The 12970-nt window shown below is 31.9% G+C and overlaps 1 protein-coding gene across 1 annotated transcript; it reads right to left on the bottom strand.

The window, feature by feature from the left end:
* Positions 1 to 2664: 2664 nt before the first annotated feature.
* Positions 2665 to 5493, bottom strand: LOC111890939 (plant UBX domain-containing protein 4). The gene is made up of 4 exons (XM_023887013.3): positions 5282 to 5493; positions 3515 to 3797; positions 3348 to 3443; positions 2665 to 3269 (listed from the first exon to the last, which is right to left on the bottom strand). Exons 1-4 carry the CDS (start codon positions 5428 to 5430, stop codon positions 2868 to 2870), a joined length of 930 nt encoding a protein of 309 aa, XP_023742781.1. The 5' UTR covers positions 5431 to 5493; the 3' UTR covers positions 2665 to 2867.
* Positions 5494 to 12970: the final 7477 nt, after the last annotated feature.

Here is a 12970-nt window from a genome sequence, read left to right as displayed (position 1 = left end):
CAATTAAAGATTCATCAAGGGTTTGACAGCTTTTGATAAAAGTTTAGGGTAAATGACACAAAAAACACTTTTTTTACACAGAAATTCTATTTTGACACCGTGTTTTTTTTTGTCAATTTTGACACTGTGTTTTCTAATTTGTTACAACTCTGACCACTTGACCGGTTAACCAGGTTACATGATGACATGGCATGATGACGTGATATGCCGACGTGTCAAAATTGAATTTTTTTTCTCACAAAAAACACTAAGTTTTTATTTTTTTTGATTTTGACACTAGGTTTAATTTTTTCTTTCAACTTTGACATTATGTTTTTTGTTCCAAATTGAACATCATTTTTATTCCAATTTTGTTCAGTGTTGATAATTTTCTATTTGAAACCATATAAATATTTTTTTAATACATTTAAACCGTATAAATATGTTTTTTTTTCATTTAAAAACCATAGTTTTGTATAAATACATATTTTTATTATTATTTTTTTTTACACTCAAACCATATTTTTATGTATAAATATGTATTAGTTATATAAAAATTGTATTTTATATTAAATATGCAACTTTAAAATGTGTTTGGAGGTTTGGAGGCATGTAGTCGATCAAAACTCGGATATCAAGTTTGCAACCCATCAAATTTTTACATCTTATTAGAAGCTTATGGTTAGTTTGATTCTCATGATATAACTAATGTTTTGAATGTAAGAAAAAAAAAACACATTGTATTTAAATAAAAATGTGGTTTTTAAACGAAAAAAATATGTTTATACGGTTTAAAATGTAATAAAAATATATTTATACCGTTTCAAATGGAAAATAAACAAAATTGAACAAAATTTGATAAATGATGTTCGATTGGAACAAAAAAAACATAGTGTCAAAATTGAAATAAAAAATTAAACTTAGTGTCAAAATCGAAAAAAAAAAAGTGAAAACTTAGTGTTTTTTGTGGAAAAAAAATCAATTTTGACACGTCAGTATGCAACGTCATCAAAACTGACACATCATCATGTCACGTCAGCATGTAACCTAGTTAACTGGTCAAATGGTCATAATTGTAACAAATTAGAAAACACAGTGTCAAAATTGATACAAAAAAAAACACGGTATCAAAATCGAATTTTTGTGTAAAAAAAATATTTTTTGTACCATTTACCCAAAAGTTTACCCTACCACTTTAGTCGGTCTATTTGCCAAAAATTTGACAATAATCTTATATTGAAGTCCAATAAAACTTATAGGTCTAAAGTCTTTCATGAACAAAGACTAACCACAAAAGAATCAACGTAAATAAAACTGAAAGACTTTAACTACTAAGCTATTTTGTGTGAGTTTTAAATGGAAATCTTGTACAAAATTAACGCTTTTATCCACCTACCCAATAATCTGTTTTACCATCTTTGATGTATATGTTAATAACTAACAAATACAAAAATATTTCCGTTTAGGTCTTCTTAGTTCTTGCTTATGCAAGCAAAAGTGACCCTAAAACATACTTTTAAGATAATATATTCCAATAGCTTGTTTTGGCCGACAACAAATTTTACAATGGAAATTGTCGTAAATCATCCCACTACGGATGGACTTACTTTGATAGAAGTTTGCCACAAGTGAGATGCTTATCTTTTTGTGGTCGATGTCTCGCTAAAACTACGCAATATATGGCCAAAGTTAATAGCAATTGGCAGACAATATATATCTCTAAGTCTTGTTAGATTTCATTTCATTTGATGCCATATCTATCTTTTAAACCCTAATCTTAGACTTATGATATCTATCATGAAAACCGGAATCCTAAAACCTCGGATATATCAAAAAAATTGCAAAGATATGACATATCTAGATGTCATCAACACATGTTGAAGTGTAAGAAGTACACAAGATTTGCACATAAGGCTTGCACAATTCGTGTTTGATTGAGACAAGTTTCCATCGAACAATAAACATGTTTGACAAGTTTTTGAAAACTTTTTAACTTTTAATTCTTTTATAAGAGCTTGAATTAATGAAAATACTTTTTTGTAGTAAGAGTTTAAAACTTTTTGTTTTATAACAAAAAACTTATAATCCGAATGTTACTTCAAGTAGTTTTTATGAGCTTTTATCTTTTAGTTGTTATGTTCTATGTAATTTTAGATATTTCACAAGCTTACAACTATTTTTATTAAAAACATCTACACAAATAAAAGCTACAACTTCCGTGTCTAGTGATCTACTTAGTTCCAAATGAAATGATGAAAAAGTTTTCTACAATCCAACAATGTTCATCGAGCTTTAAATGTCAATAATTCCTCTCAAACAATACAATCCAACATTGTTCATCGAGCTTTAAAATATACGTGAAAACTACATCAAAAACTCAAATCATGACAAACTTTGCATATACATGTACTTTTCCGGATGTAACAATTGTATTTAAAGCTTGAATCTTGACACACTATCCATCTCTTTTAGATAATACAATTCCAAACGCATTATAAAATCTTGAAAACCCTAGGAACCAACATATTTACATAACTATCCCCTACTATAGGAGTTTTGGTTAGTGAAATTCTATAAAACCTAGGGTGTTAAAAGTAATAAAGTATATACCTATTTAAAAAATTAGAAAGATAACCTATACTAATCAAGTCCTCATCTTTAAAACTTTTCAAGAAAATCCAAAAGTACAAAGTCGAATCAGGGTGCATAAATAAACAACCAACATAAATTATCCACAAAGTTTTGAAGTTATAATCTCAAATTTATACATGCATTATGCTTTTCTTGACAAAGAGTGTTCTTAATAACTTCAGAAGTATCCGATTCCCAATACGAAAAGTCAAAAACCCCTTACTTTAAATGACCATATATTACCCTCTTTCCAGTGTTTAGATTTTCTGGATGACAACCGAGTTAGCAAGGCCAGCCTGGTCAATGGTCTGAGTCGGATCAGTGAGTTGCTTAGGTGGGAACCCAACTGTCTGAAGCTGATAAGTCCTTGAACCATCTGGCCTGGATGCATTGATGAAGGCTCGAATATCTGCAACAGTATGATGATGGTTAAAGTGGGCAATCATGCGGGTCCCATCAGCTAACCGGAGCTGGATTGAGGTTGATGGTAGGGTGGTGTCCAGAACCAGGCCGCCAGAAGGGGAGGAGGAGGTGACTGGCGGCGTGTCGGTGGCAGTATTGGAAGTGTTTGTTTCATCTGTGTTGTTGTTGTTGTTGTTACTGCCGCCTAGGGTTCTTCCTACTCCTTGAAATGCAACTTGGGTTGCCACCACTGGTTCCTACAACATTAAAAAAAAATAATAATAATAATTAATGGACTTTTTGAGAAACAGGTAATCAATAATGAAGATACTCACTGGACGATTCTCATCCCTTCTTATCAAATTGACATGAACCGAGGATCTTCTATCTGCAGGCTCAAGCTCTCTTGGACACTCGGATTTCCTGATGCTCTGTACAGACAATTAACATCAGACAGTTGACAGTTGACAGATGACAATGAAAATGGAAAGTTGTTACTTACTTCAAGGAAAGGTGCATTTTCAGGGTCATCCAACCTTCTCAAAGGTCCATCATTTACAGTAAAACCGTTTCTCCAAAAGACAATGTTGTGTACAACATTTTGTGGTTGCTCAGGGGCAGCTGGGACAGGCTCACCGGTCAGTAACCGCCCGGTGCCCGTAAAACTTCTTGAACTTGAGGGGCGAAGATTTTCCATGGGCCCTTCAACACCACCTAATTGTCTTGCTTGGTTGAATATTTCATCCACATCATTTCTCTTATTAGGATCTTGGACAAGCATACCACTGTAAAAACAACATTAATCTCACAATCTTTAACACATCAAATTGGTAAAATAGAAAAAAGAATTGGCTAAAAATGGAACATGTAAAATGGATTGAAAGTCGCCCATAGTGGCTGTTTCTTTTTTTTTTTTTTTTTTTTCCTAATTAAGCCCTTCAACACCACCTAATTGTCTTGTTTGTTTCTTTCTAGACTGAATAAAATGTCATAATGAAACTAAATGACCGTTTTGCCCTTGCGTTCCAACAAACAACTTTCATAATATTCATCAATTTTAACATGAGAGGAGTTGGGAGGAAAAACAAAGGGTAGATAGGTATAGGGCTAGTGTCTGAATACATTAAGCCTGGTTTTTTTGGCTTAACCCATAATGTTATTCTGTCCTGATTAAGTAAAAAAGAAAAAACCATGTATAGCTGTCCAGATTAAGTGCTTAACCTATTAAGCTCATAACCCATTAAGTAAAAACGAAACAACCCCTATGACATATTGACATCACAACATGTATTTCCATGATACTTATATGATCATATGATCATATCCCTAACTTGTGCAAGTGTGTATCAGTTTATATCAAAATTGATGTTTTTTTTCTAATTATCATAATTGCAAGAAAGAAAGTAACTTTTATGACAACAATCTCTTGAAACATATACTAATAACAACAAAAGTTATAACATTTCACACATGATTCCAACAAACTATTCATGTTCTATTCAAACAAAGAAAGCTTCATCATAACTCAAGTGCACGTAGATCATTAAAAGGATAATCGAAACCTAAGGCACTCCATAATTAAGTCATGGTTAGAGGGTGTTTGGATGTGTGTTCAAACTGATTATTGTGACTTGAAGTCATAGTAATCAGTTTTTGGGTTTCATCAAAGCTATTATAATTATGATTTTTCTATTATTTAGGATGAAAATTATCAGATATTGAGATAACTTAATTGATTTATGTAAGTCTAACAGACTTCGAGTACAAACAATCACTTTCAAAATGCAAATCCGAATACCCCTAAAGTGTACCCACATGTTTAATTCAAACACGTACTCTTGTCATTTGTCAATCGGACTTCATTTTCAAAACATAATCATCCCATATATAGGATCTTCTTTAGTTTCAAAAAAAGGGCCACCACCATTCAAGTTTCAAGCTCTTCGGTTCAAGAATCCCCTTCCCCTTATATCGATTTGCATACTTAAATCTTAACAGAATTCTTTTAACTAGACTATAATTCATATAAAGAAAGCCTCCACAATTACAATTTGACCTATATTCGCTTATTCTAAAAAGACCCCAAAAAAGGTACAATCTTGCTATAACTTCCACAATTTCTAGGTAAGAAAACATGAGATTAACAATAAATTATGTTTAAAAAAAAAAAAAAAAACAATTCCAACTTTCTGATAGGATTAGACAGTAACAACAAATAATGAAAAAGAAAAAACTAGGGTTTATGAGTAATAGAGAAATTGAGAAAAACCTCTTTTCGCCACCGGTATAGTACTCCTGAGGGCCATCGGAGTCGCTGTCAGAATCATTAGCAGTGGGGCGATTCAAATCGGAGAGGGTCCGAATACCACCGGGTCGACTGGTTGAGGGTTTAGCCGGCTTCTTATCGCGCGAGGTCATCGTTTCTTGATGGTTCCTCTGGATTCGGTGGTAGCTCGATCAGAGAGGGGGTTTGGAAATTGGAATTTTATATTGAAAAGTAACGAACTTTATTGTAGGTGACAAAATAAAAATACTGTGGGGATAATTGAAAGTTGAAACGATTTCACGTTTTAAGTTTTTAAAGATGAGTTAAAATAAGTTTTATTCACAGTTGTCATTGTGAAATATTTTTTTTTTGTATATAATAAAACTAGATTATAGCCCGCGTTAAACACGAGAAACGCATAAAAAAACATATAATCGTTTATAGATATTGTATAATGATTATAAAAAAATATATGGTTATTGGTATTATTAAAATGTGTAGAAAATATATTAAAAACGATAAATATATATAATCATTAAAAGATCTCTTTGTAGACATCATTTTTTGTTTTATTAGTTGAACAACTTTCCTCGTCTCATATAGTTATGATATTTATATATTTATAAGCATTTTAATTAGACGTTCCTTGCATAATAATGTTACCTAATTTAAACATATATTGACAACCAATATACCGTTTTTTCTATTGCATTAAATATTGACAACTATTTCATTTATTTAAATAAAGTGATGTAATATAATTTATAAAATGTTAAATGTTATATAGATTTAATTTTAGTATATCATCAATGTAGATTGTTTTCTAAATCATGATTGGTTTATTTTAAATTGATTGATTATAAATATAAATACTAGTTTTTATGTTTGTTCTTATTTATTTGGTGTTCGCAAGAACTTTGCATTACTTTTTGGCGCAACTTTGAATAATTTTAGTATATCATCAATTTAATTTGATATATCTTTCAATTATATGAAATATCAAATAATGACATTTCATTACTATTGCGATAATTTAGTTTATATATTGTATTTTCACTAATCTTAACGGTCTTATTTTTTCTAATAACCGTAACGCTTTTACTAAATGTACTTTTTACAAATCTCCTAATATCTTATAATTTTTATCTTAATTTATAATTTTTCATAACTATGTTATTTTCAAGATTGACTGCTTTAATAGTGTTTTTTTTTTCAGTCTATTCAATTTTATATTTCATTGTACAATATCATCGTTTGTATGTATTCTGAAATTTCACTTTAAAAATGCTTAATGTTTACACCTTGATATTATTTTTTTTAATAAACTCATGTAATAATTATGAAATATATATCTCATTTTAATTAACATTCACTTCCTTTATTATATCAAATTCCTCATTAAACGGATATACTTTTGGAAAATAATAATTATAATAGGGCAGCATTATCTAAGACGTAAATGTTTGATATACTTTTGGAGAAAAAAAAATCAGGATCATTAAAAAAAATTTATATAAAGAAAATACAAATTTAAATTTGTTGAAATTATGGATGAAATTACTGGCGAAAATTTATTTTGGAGGGAGTTGTATTTTGTAAGGTATAATAATATTACAAAATTTGAAATATCTATATTTGTTGTATAAATTAATAAATTTTATTGTAACTATACAAAGATAAAAAAAAAGTAGGTTGATATGATATACAAAAACATAATAATTTCAATGATATTTTAAAATCATGTCAAAATTAACCGGATTCTTATGACATAAAAATTAAAAAAAAAAATCATAATCATCTCTAATATATAAAAGTAACATTTTCGTAATTAATGTCAGTTTCCAAGATAATTAATTTTTGTTTTGTTAAAGGTACCTAATATCTTTTCATGTCTATTTGAAAAGTTTCAGAAAAGTAGTTAACTAATTTCATTTAATTTGTGACAAAGAAAATCGAAATATATAAATACATACATTTGATATAGGAACAAAAAATAATTTAAAAAACTATAAAAAGCGAAAGAAGGTACTGACCTTCTAACGCACAAGAGCGAATGTTTATAGCAGAGAATAATGATGGAAGTTATAAGCAATATTAACGATGTTGTAGGAGAAGATTTTAAAGAACGAAACGATTGAAAATAAATGTGAGTCGCGGATTCAATAATTAATCGTATATGTATGTGATAATTTGAATATGATTTTTCGGTATTAATAATTTCCTAATAAAAAAAGATTTTATATTAATAGTTTACTAATATAAACGGATTTATATTAATGGTTGATATTAAGCCTTGATTGAAATTATTTGTTAGTAATATGTTTTTAAAATTGACCATATTAAAATCTTCATAACTGAAAATTCAAGATGTAAAATATGGAAAACTTTTATTGGAATTAAATACATTCCATTTCAACGAATGTAAGTTATTGATTGATGATTGGAAAGTATTTATTGGAATTAAATACATTCCATATGGGGAAGATGATGTCAGCAATTTGATCTAAGGGTGGAAAAAATAAGATTGAAATACAATCAATGGTCCAGATTATTTAAGATGATGTCATAAGGTTTCTCTTTTAGTAATATTTAAGACTGACAAAACTATAAAATGTTTGTGGTTCGTTACAAACCGTACAAAAGGGGTGTGTTCGGTATGAAGCGTTTATAAACGTTTGAGAGTTTTTAACTTTTAGCGTTTGACAAAACACTTCGTTTTGAACAGAAAGTGTTGTTTGGCAGTACAAACTTATAGCGTTTAGGTTAAACAAAACGCCCCAAATCTAAAAGTTACTTCATGGTGCATTTAACAAAACGTTACAAGCTACCCGCTAACAGCTAGTTTTGCCAAACACACCCAAAATTAAAAAAAATGACTTTCCAAATTTCAAAATCAATAATTTTTAATTTTAGTATCTAAATAATTTTACACTTTTAATTTCTTTTATGTATTTTATATTTTATTTTAATATTTTTTAAATAAAATAAAACACACACATGCACACAATACAACATACCACCCTACCCCTAAGGCTAAATAGAGTGCCCATTTTTTTGAAGCATGAGGTGTCATGGCACCCTTAACTCACACATAAGAATCTAACAAACACCATCCCTATCTTGATTACCCCTCCAAAGTCTCTTTCTTCCTACCTCTTTATCTATCTCTTTGTACTTTCCTTTTCTCACTTCTTCTTTACCATTTCTTAATGCTTGTAAGATCCAATTGGAATTGATAAATGGTTGATGTGGTCATCTCACCTGCGTAAAAACTTGACACCCACTCAATATAGCCTAATGGTACTTTCTTTCTCTCTCTCTCACCTTCTCTCTCCATCTCTCCCTCTCTCTCTTTCTCTTTCTCTCTCTCCCTCTCTCTCTCTCTCTCCACACACACACACTGTAAAACCTTTAAAACTCATTTCTTGTACATCATCGTCTTCCCCTATAAGTCAAACAAGCACATTGAAGCTTATAAACAAACACTTCGCACTCACATACACGTACCTCAACTAAAAAATAATCACAAACCTACAACTCAAAACTCATACGTGTGCACGTGTAACTCAAACACATAACCATCATTAATACTTTACCTAGAATTTCATACTCTTCTTCCTTAATGTGACTAACATTTTTTTTTCTCTTCTCTCTTCTTGAGATCTAGTGGACTACTCTTAGGATCATTAGTTTCAAGTTCTAGCATTTAGCCATTTGGGTGCGACACTTCAAAGGCATTCTACTTTAGGTGCTATATATTTCTTAAGCTTCAAGAAATCGACATTCACAAAATCTTCAAGCAAATCGGTTTTGTTAAAGATTAGTATTTCCTGACTATCTTTGTTGTTCATATTATTAAACTAGTGATCATTGTATGGTTTAGATCTTACAAATTATGTATGTTTCCACTGCCTTGAATTTGTTTTTTGTTAGGATTAGTAAAACCTATCTGGCACGACAAATGGCGGTGGTCAGGGGGGTTGTGCCCTCTTGCAGGGTCCTAGGGGTAGACCCCCTAGCAGGTTCCAAGGGGCAGAGAGCCCTAGCGATGGCCTCTGTTAAGTATTATAGTGGAAAATCCAAATTCTAGTGAGTGATTATGGTAAAAAATTGACAAATCTCGACAGTTTTGTAAACCATTGACATGCCATTAATTTTGTGATTTACTTAACTAATTTAGAAGACGGAAACCTTAATCGTCAAGTATAAATACAACTCTTCTAATGGGGTGTAAATACACCTTATTCAGCTCTCCTTCTTCGCTAAACGATCTCAAAGTTCTTTGACAATTTGGTGTATGTTTCTATGCTTATATTTATGAGTGTCTATTCGGACGTTTAGGCCCTATTTGATACGCATCTTTCCAGGTCCAAACAGATCTTTCTGGCTGAATGGACCGGAAAGATTGTTTGATTTGCACAAAAGAAGGGGTTTTTCCCGGTAAGATATGTCTTTCCTAGAAAGCCCCAAAATCATATCTTTCTAGCTGAATGGGCTGGAAAGACAATTATACACCAAAACCCGCCTCTTTCTTTCTTTATTGGAATATTAATTTTGTTTAAATAACTTTTTTTTAATTTATTTTTTATTGAATTATTACTTTTTTTCATCATTCAGCACAGTCAATCAGGTGTACAATCAAACAGCATGGTTTCTTTCCCAGTCAGAAAACTTTCCCAGACAGTACTTTACCAGACAACACTTTCCCAAACAAAAACTATCAAACGGGACCTTAGTCCCTAACTTATTTTTTTAACTCGGAAGGTTCATATTATTTGTTTTTGTTACGCACTTGGTCGTTGTCTTACCTAAAAATATTATTTTGCCTTTGATTTTTTAATTTATTTAAATAAGCACACCTTCAACCCCACCTTTCTCACCTTACCTTACCTACCCCACAATTTTTCCATATTTAAATAATAGTATTTTTAGGTCAGACATGAACCAAGCACGTAACAAAAACAAACAACAGAGACCAAGTGCGTAACAAAAACAAACAGTAAGGACTTTCCGGGTTCAAAAAATAAGTTAAGGACCAAGTATGCAGATTACCCCAAACCATAGGGACCATTCGTGTAATTCACTATTATTCTAAACTGGATTTTTTGTAGCCCAATCATATGGTAGAACTATGTGTTTGAAAAGCAAACCTATGCAATCCATTAGGAATCCGGTTCTCCACCACAACCCTTCTAAATCCAAACAACCTCCACATAAAAAGTTCTAAAATTCTTGTTGTTGGAAAATGATTCGACATCACAAGTTCAGAATTATGTGTTTTTGTTTTCTTTACTTATTTTTTCTCGTTAACTCTTGAGTATATCGTTGGTGTGTTTCCTTTCCATGAGTGAGAGGGTCCCCAGCCTGGTATTGTAATATTTTTTTAATTTAAAAACTAGGTGGTGTGAGATACATGTACTATATAGGTTTATTAAAAATAAAAGCTTAATATCAAGTTAGAATGACATAATCAATTGGATGTGTGTGTGTCTGTATATATATATATATATATATATATATATATATATATATATATATATATATATATATAATTTCCTATAAATAGAATATAATATTCATATATTATTTACATACAGAGTAAATTACACGAATGGTCCCTATGGTTTAGGGTAGTTTTCATGTTTGGTCCCTAACTTATTTTTTTAACTCGGAAGGTACCTACTGTTTGTTTTTGTTATGCGCTTTGTCCCTGGCTTATCTAAAAAGACTATTTTGCCCTTGATTTTTTAATTTATTTAAATAAACACAACCCCAACCACACCCCTCTCACCTTACCTTACCTACCCTACCATTTTTTCTTATTTAAATAATAGTTTTTTTTAGCTAAGACAGGGACCAAACGCGTAACAAAAACAAGCAGTAGGGACCAATCTCGTAACAAAAACAAAAAGTAAGGACCTTCCGAGTTAAAAAAATAAGTTAGGGACCAAGTGCGCAAATTACCCCAAACCATAAGGATCATTCGTGTAGTTTACTCTTATATATATATTTGCATTTTTTAAAGACAAAACTTCAAAAATAGTCCCTGTGGTTTCTGAAAATCTGAAGTTTGGTACTTAATTTACAAAAACCTCACGGATCGTCCATGTGGTTTCAAAACTTTTAACATTTGGTCATTCCGCCTAACTCCGTCAGCTATCTACCGTTAAGTGAGGGGTATTTTCGTCATTTCAATACCCAAGGACCATTTATGAGGTTTTCTATTTTTTTTTTGAAAAAAAAAAGAAAAAAGAAATTAAATTTAAAGGGGTCCCACCCATCTCTCTCTCTCTCTCTCATAAAAAGGGATCCCAATGCTTCATCGTCATATTAGAGCAACGTTCACCAAACCAACTGACATTTCTTCATCTCAAAGCCTCCAACAACAAAAAAATATTTCAGTTTGATAGAGGGAGAAAGTATGGATTCGGATAGAAAAAGGGTGTCAACGAGTTCATCAAAAAATGGGGTGGTGATGGGTTCTGTTTGGGATAACATAATGAAAGGTAGCTTCAAAGTCTTTAATGGTGATGACAAGAATCAAGAAATTGAAAACCCATAGAGAAAAACAACCCAACTAAGACTACTGGTGAGATTGTTAAAATGGAGAAGGCTAGATCTTAAAACAAAAAAGTATTGGATGAATTGGGTGTTTCAGTAGATGGAATTGGAATCAAGAAAAGCCCAGTTCAAATGAAGAAAGGAAGCCAGGAATGGGGTAAGGAAAAGAGTGCTTCAGAGAATCTCATTTGTACCTTCGATATCAGCTGACTTACAAACAAGGGAAACAATCGACTAAAAAAACAAAAGTGGTGGTGACCGATTTACTCACAGTGGCAGCAAAATGGTGGTGGTCGGGCTTTCAACAACGATGACGGTAATGAAGTGGGTCGGTGATGGAAGGAGGGTGACGGTGGTGGTAGCGGCGGCTCCGGCTGCCTCGTCTCTCTTCTATCCGACAGCACACGGTGGTTCTCAGTGGTTACAACAACAACAACACCAGCCTTGGGGGTGGTGGTGTTTCTCGGTAGTAAGGAAAAGGGGAAGGGCAGTAGAAAAACATGAATGGAAGGCCGTAAGTGGTGGTATTTGAGGGTGGGTTTGAGTGATCAAACAGGATGGAAGATGGGTGGTTGGGTTGTGGTTTCCAGTGGGGAAGGAGGTGATGGCAGTGGTGGTTTTATGGTGAAAGCCTGAAAGGTGGTGCTACCGTGTGGAATCGTAAGTGAGAGAGAGAGAGAGAGAGAGAGAGAGATGGGTGGGACCCCTTTAAATTTATTTTTTTTCTTTTTTTTTTCAAAAAAAAATAGAAAACCTCATAAATGTTCCCTAGGTGTTGAAATGACGAAAATACCCATCACTTAACGGTAGAAAGCTGACGGAGTTAGGCGGAAGGACCAAATGTTAAAAGTTTTGAAACCACATGACGATCCGTGAGGTTTTTGTAAATTAGGAACCAAACTTCAAATTTTCGGAAACCACAGGGACTATTTTTGAAGTTTTGTCTTTTTTAAAAATAACAAAATAAGAGGAGTGAGAGGTATTGTGGTAAGACTATTTCTTATTAGTTTTTTTTTTTTTTTTTTTTTTTTTTTTGTGAAATGATTGTGAGTGGAAATGACGTAACATTGACGTGACATGTTAAATATGTATTAAAATAAGGCATCACACCCACCCTAAGACTTTGGGGTA

Source organism: Lactuca sativa, chromosome 7, assembly GCF_002870075.4.
Source record: "Lactuca sativa cultivar Salinas chromosome 7, Lsat_Salinas_v11, whole genome shotgun sequence".
NCBI lineage: Eukaryota > Viridiplantae > Streptophyta > Magnoliopsida > Asterales > Asteraceae > Lactuca > Lactuca sativa.
The sequence above is the reverse complement of the archived record's forward strand: the minus strand, read 5'-3'. Positions and strand labels throughout refer to the sequence as shown.

Excerpts from the sequence above, each read along its gene's own strand:
- LOC111890939 (XM_023887013.3), bottom strand. The coding sequence starts at position 5,430 with ATGACCTCGCGCGATAAGAAGCCGGCTAAACCCTCAACCAGTCGACCC. Across the intron at positions 3,798-5,281 it reads TATACCGGTGGCGAAAAGAG|TGGTATGCTTGTCCAAGATC; the intron begins GTTTTTCTCAAT and ends TTGTTTTTACAG. Across the intron at positions 3,270-3,347 it reads GAAGGGATGAGAATCGTCCA|GAACCAGTGGTGGCAACCCA; the intron begins GTGAGTATCTTC and ends TTAATGTTGTAG.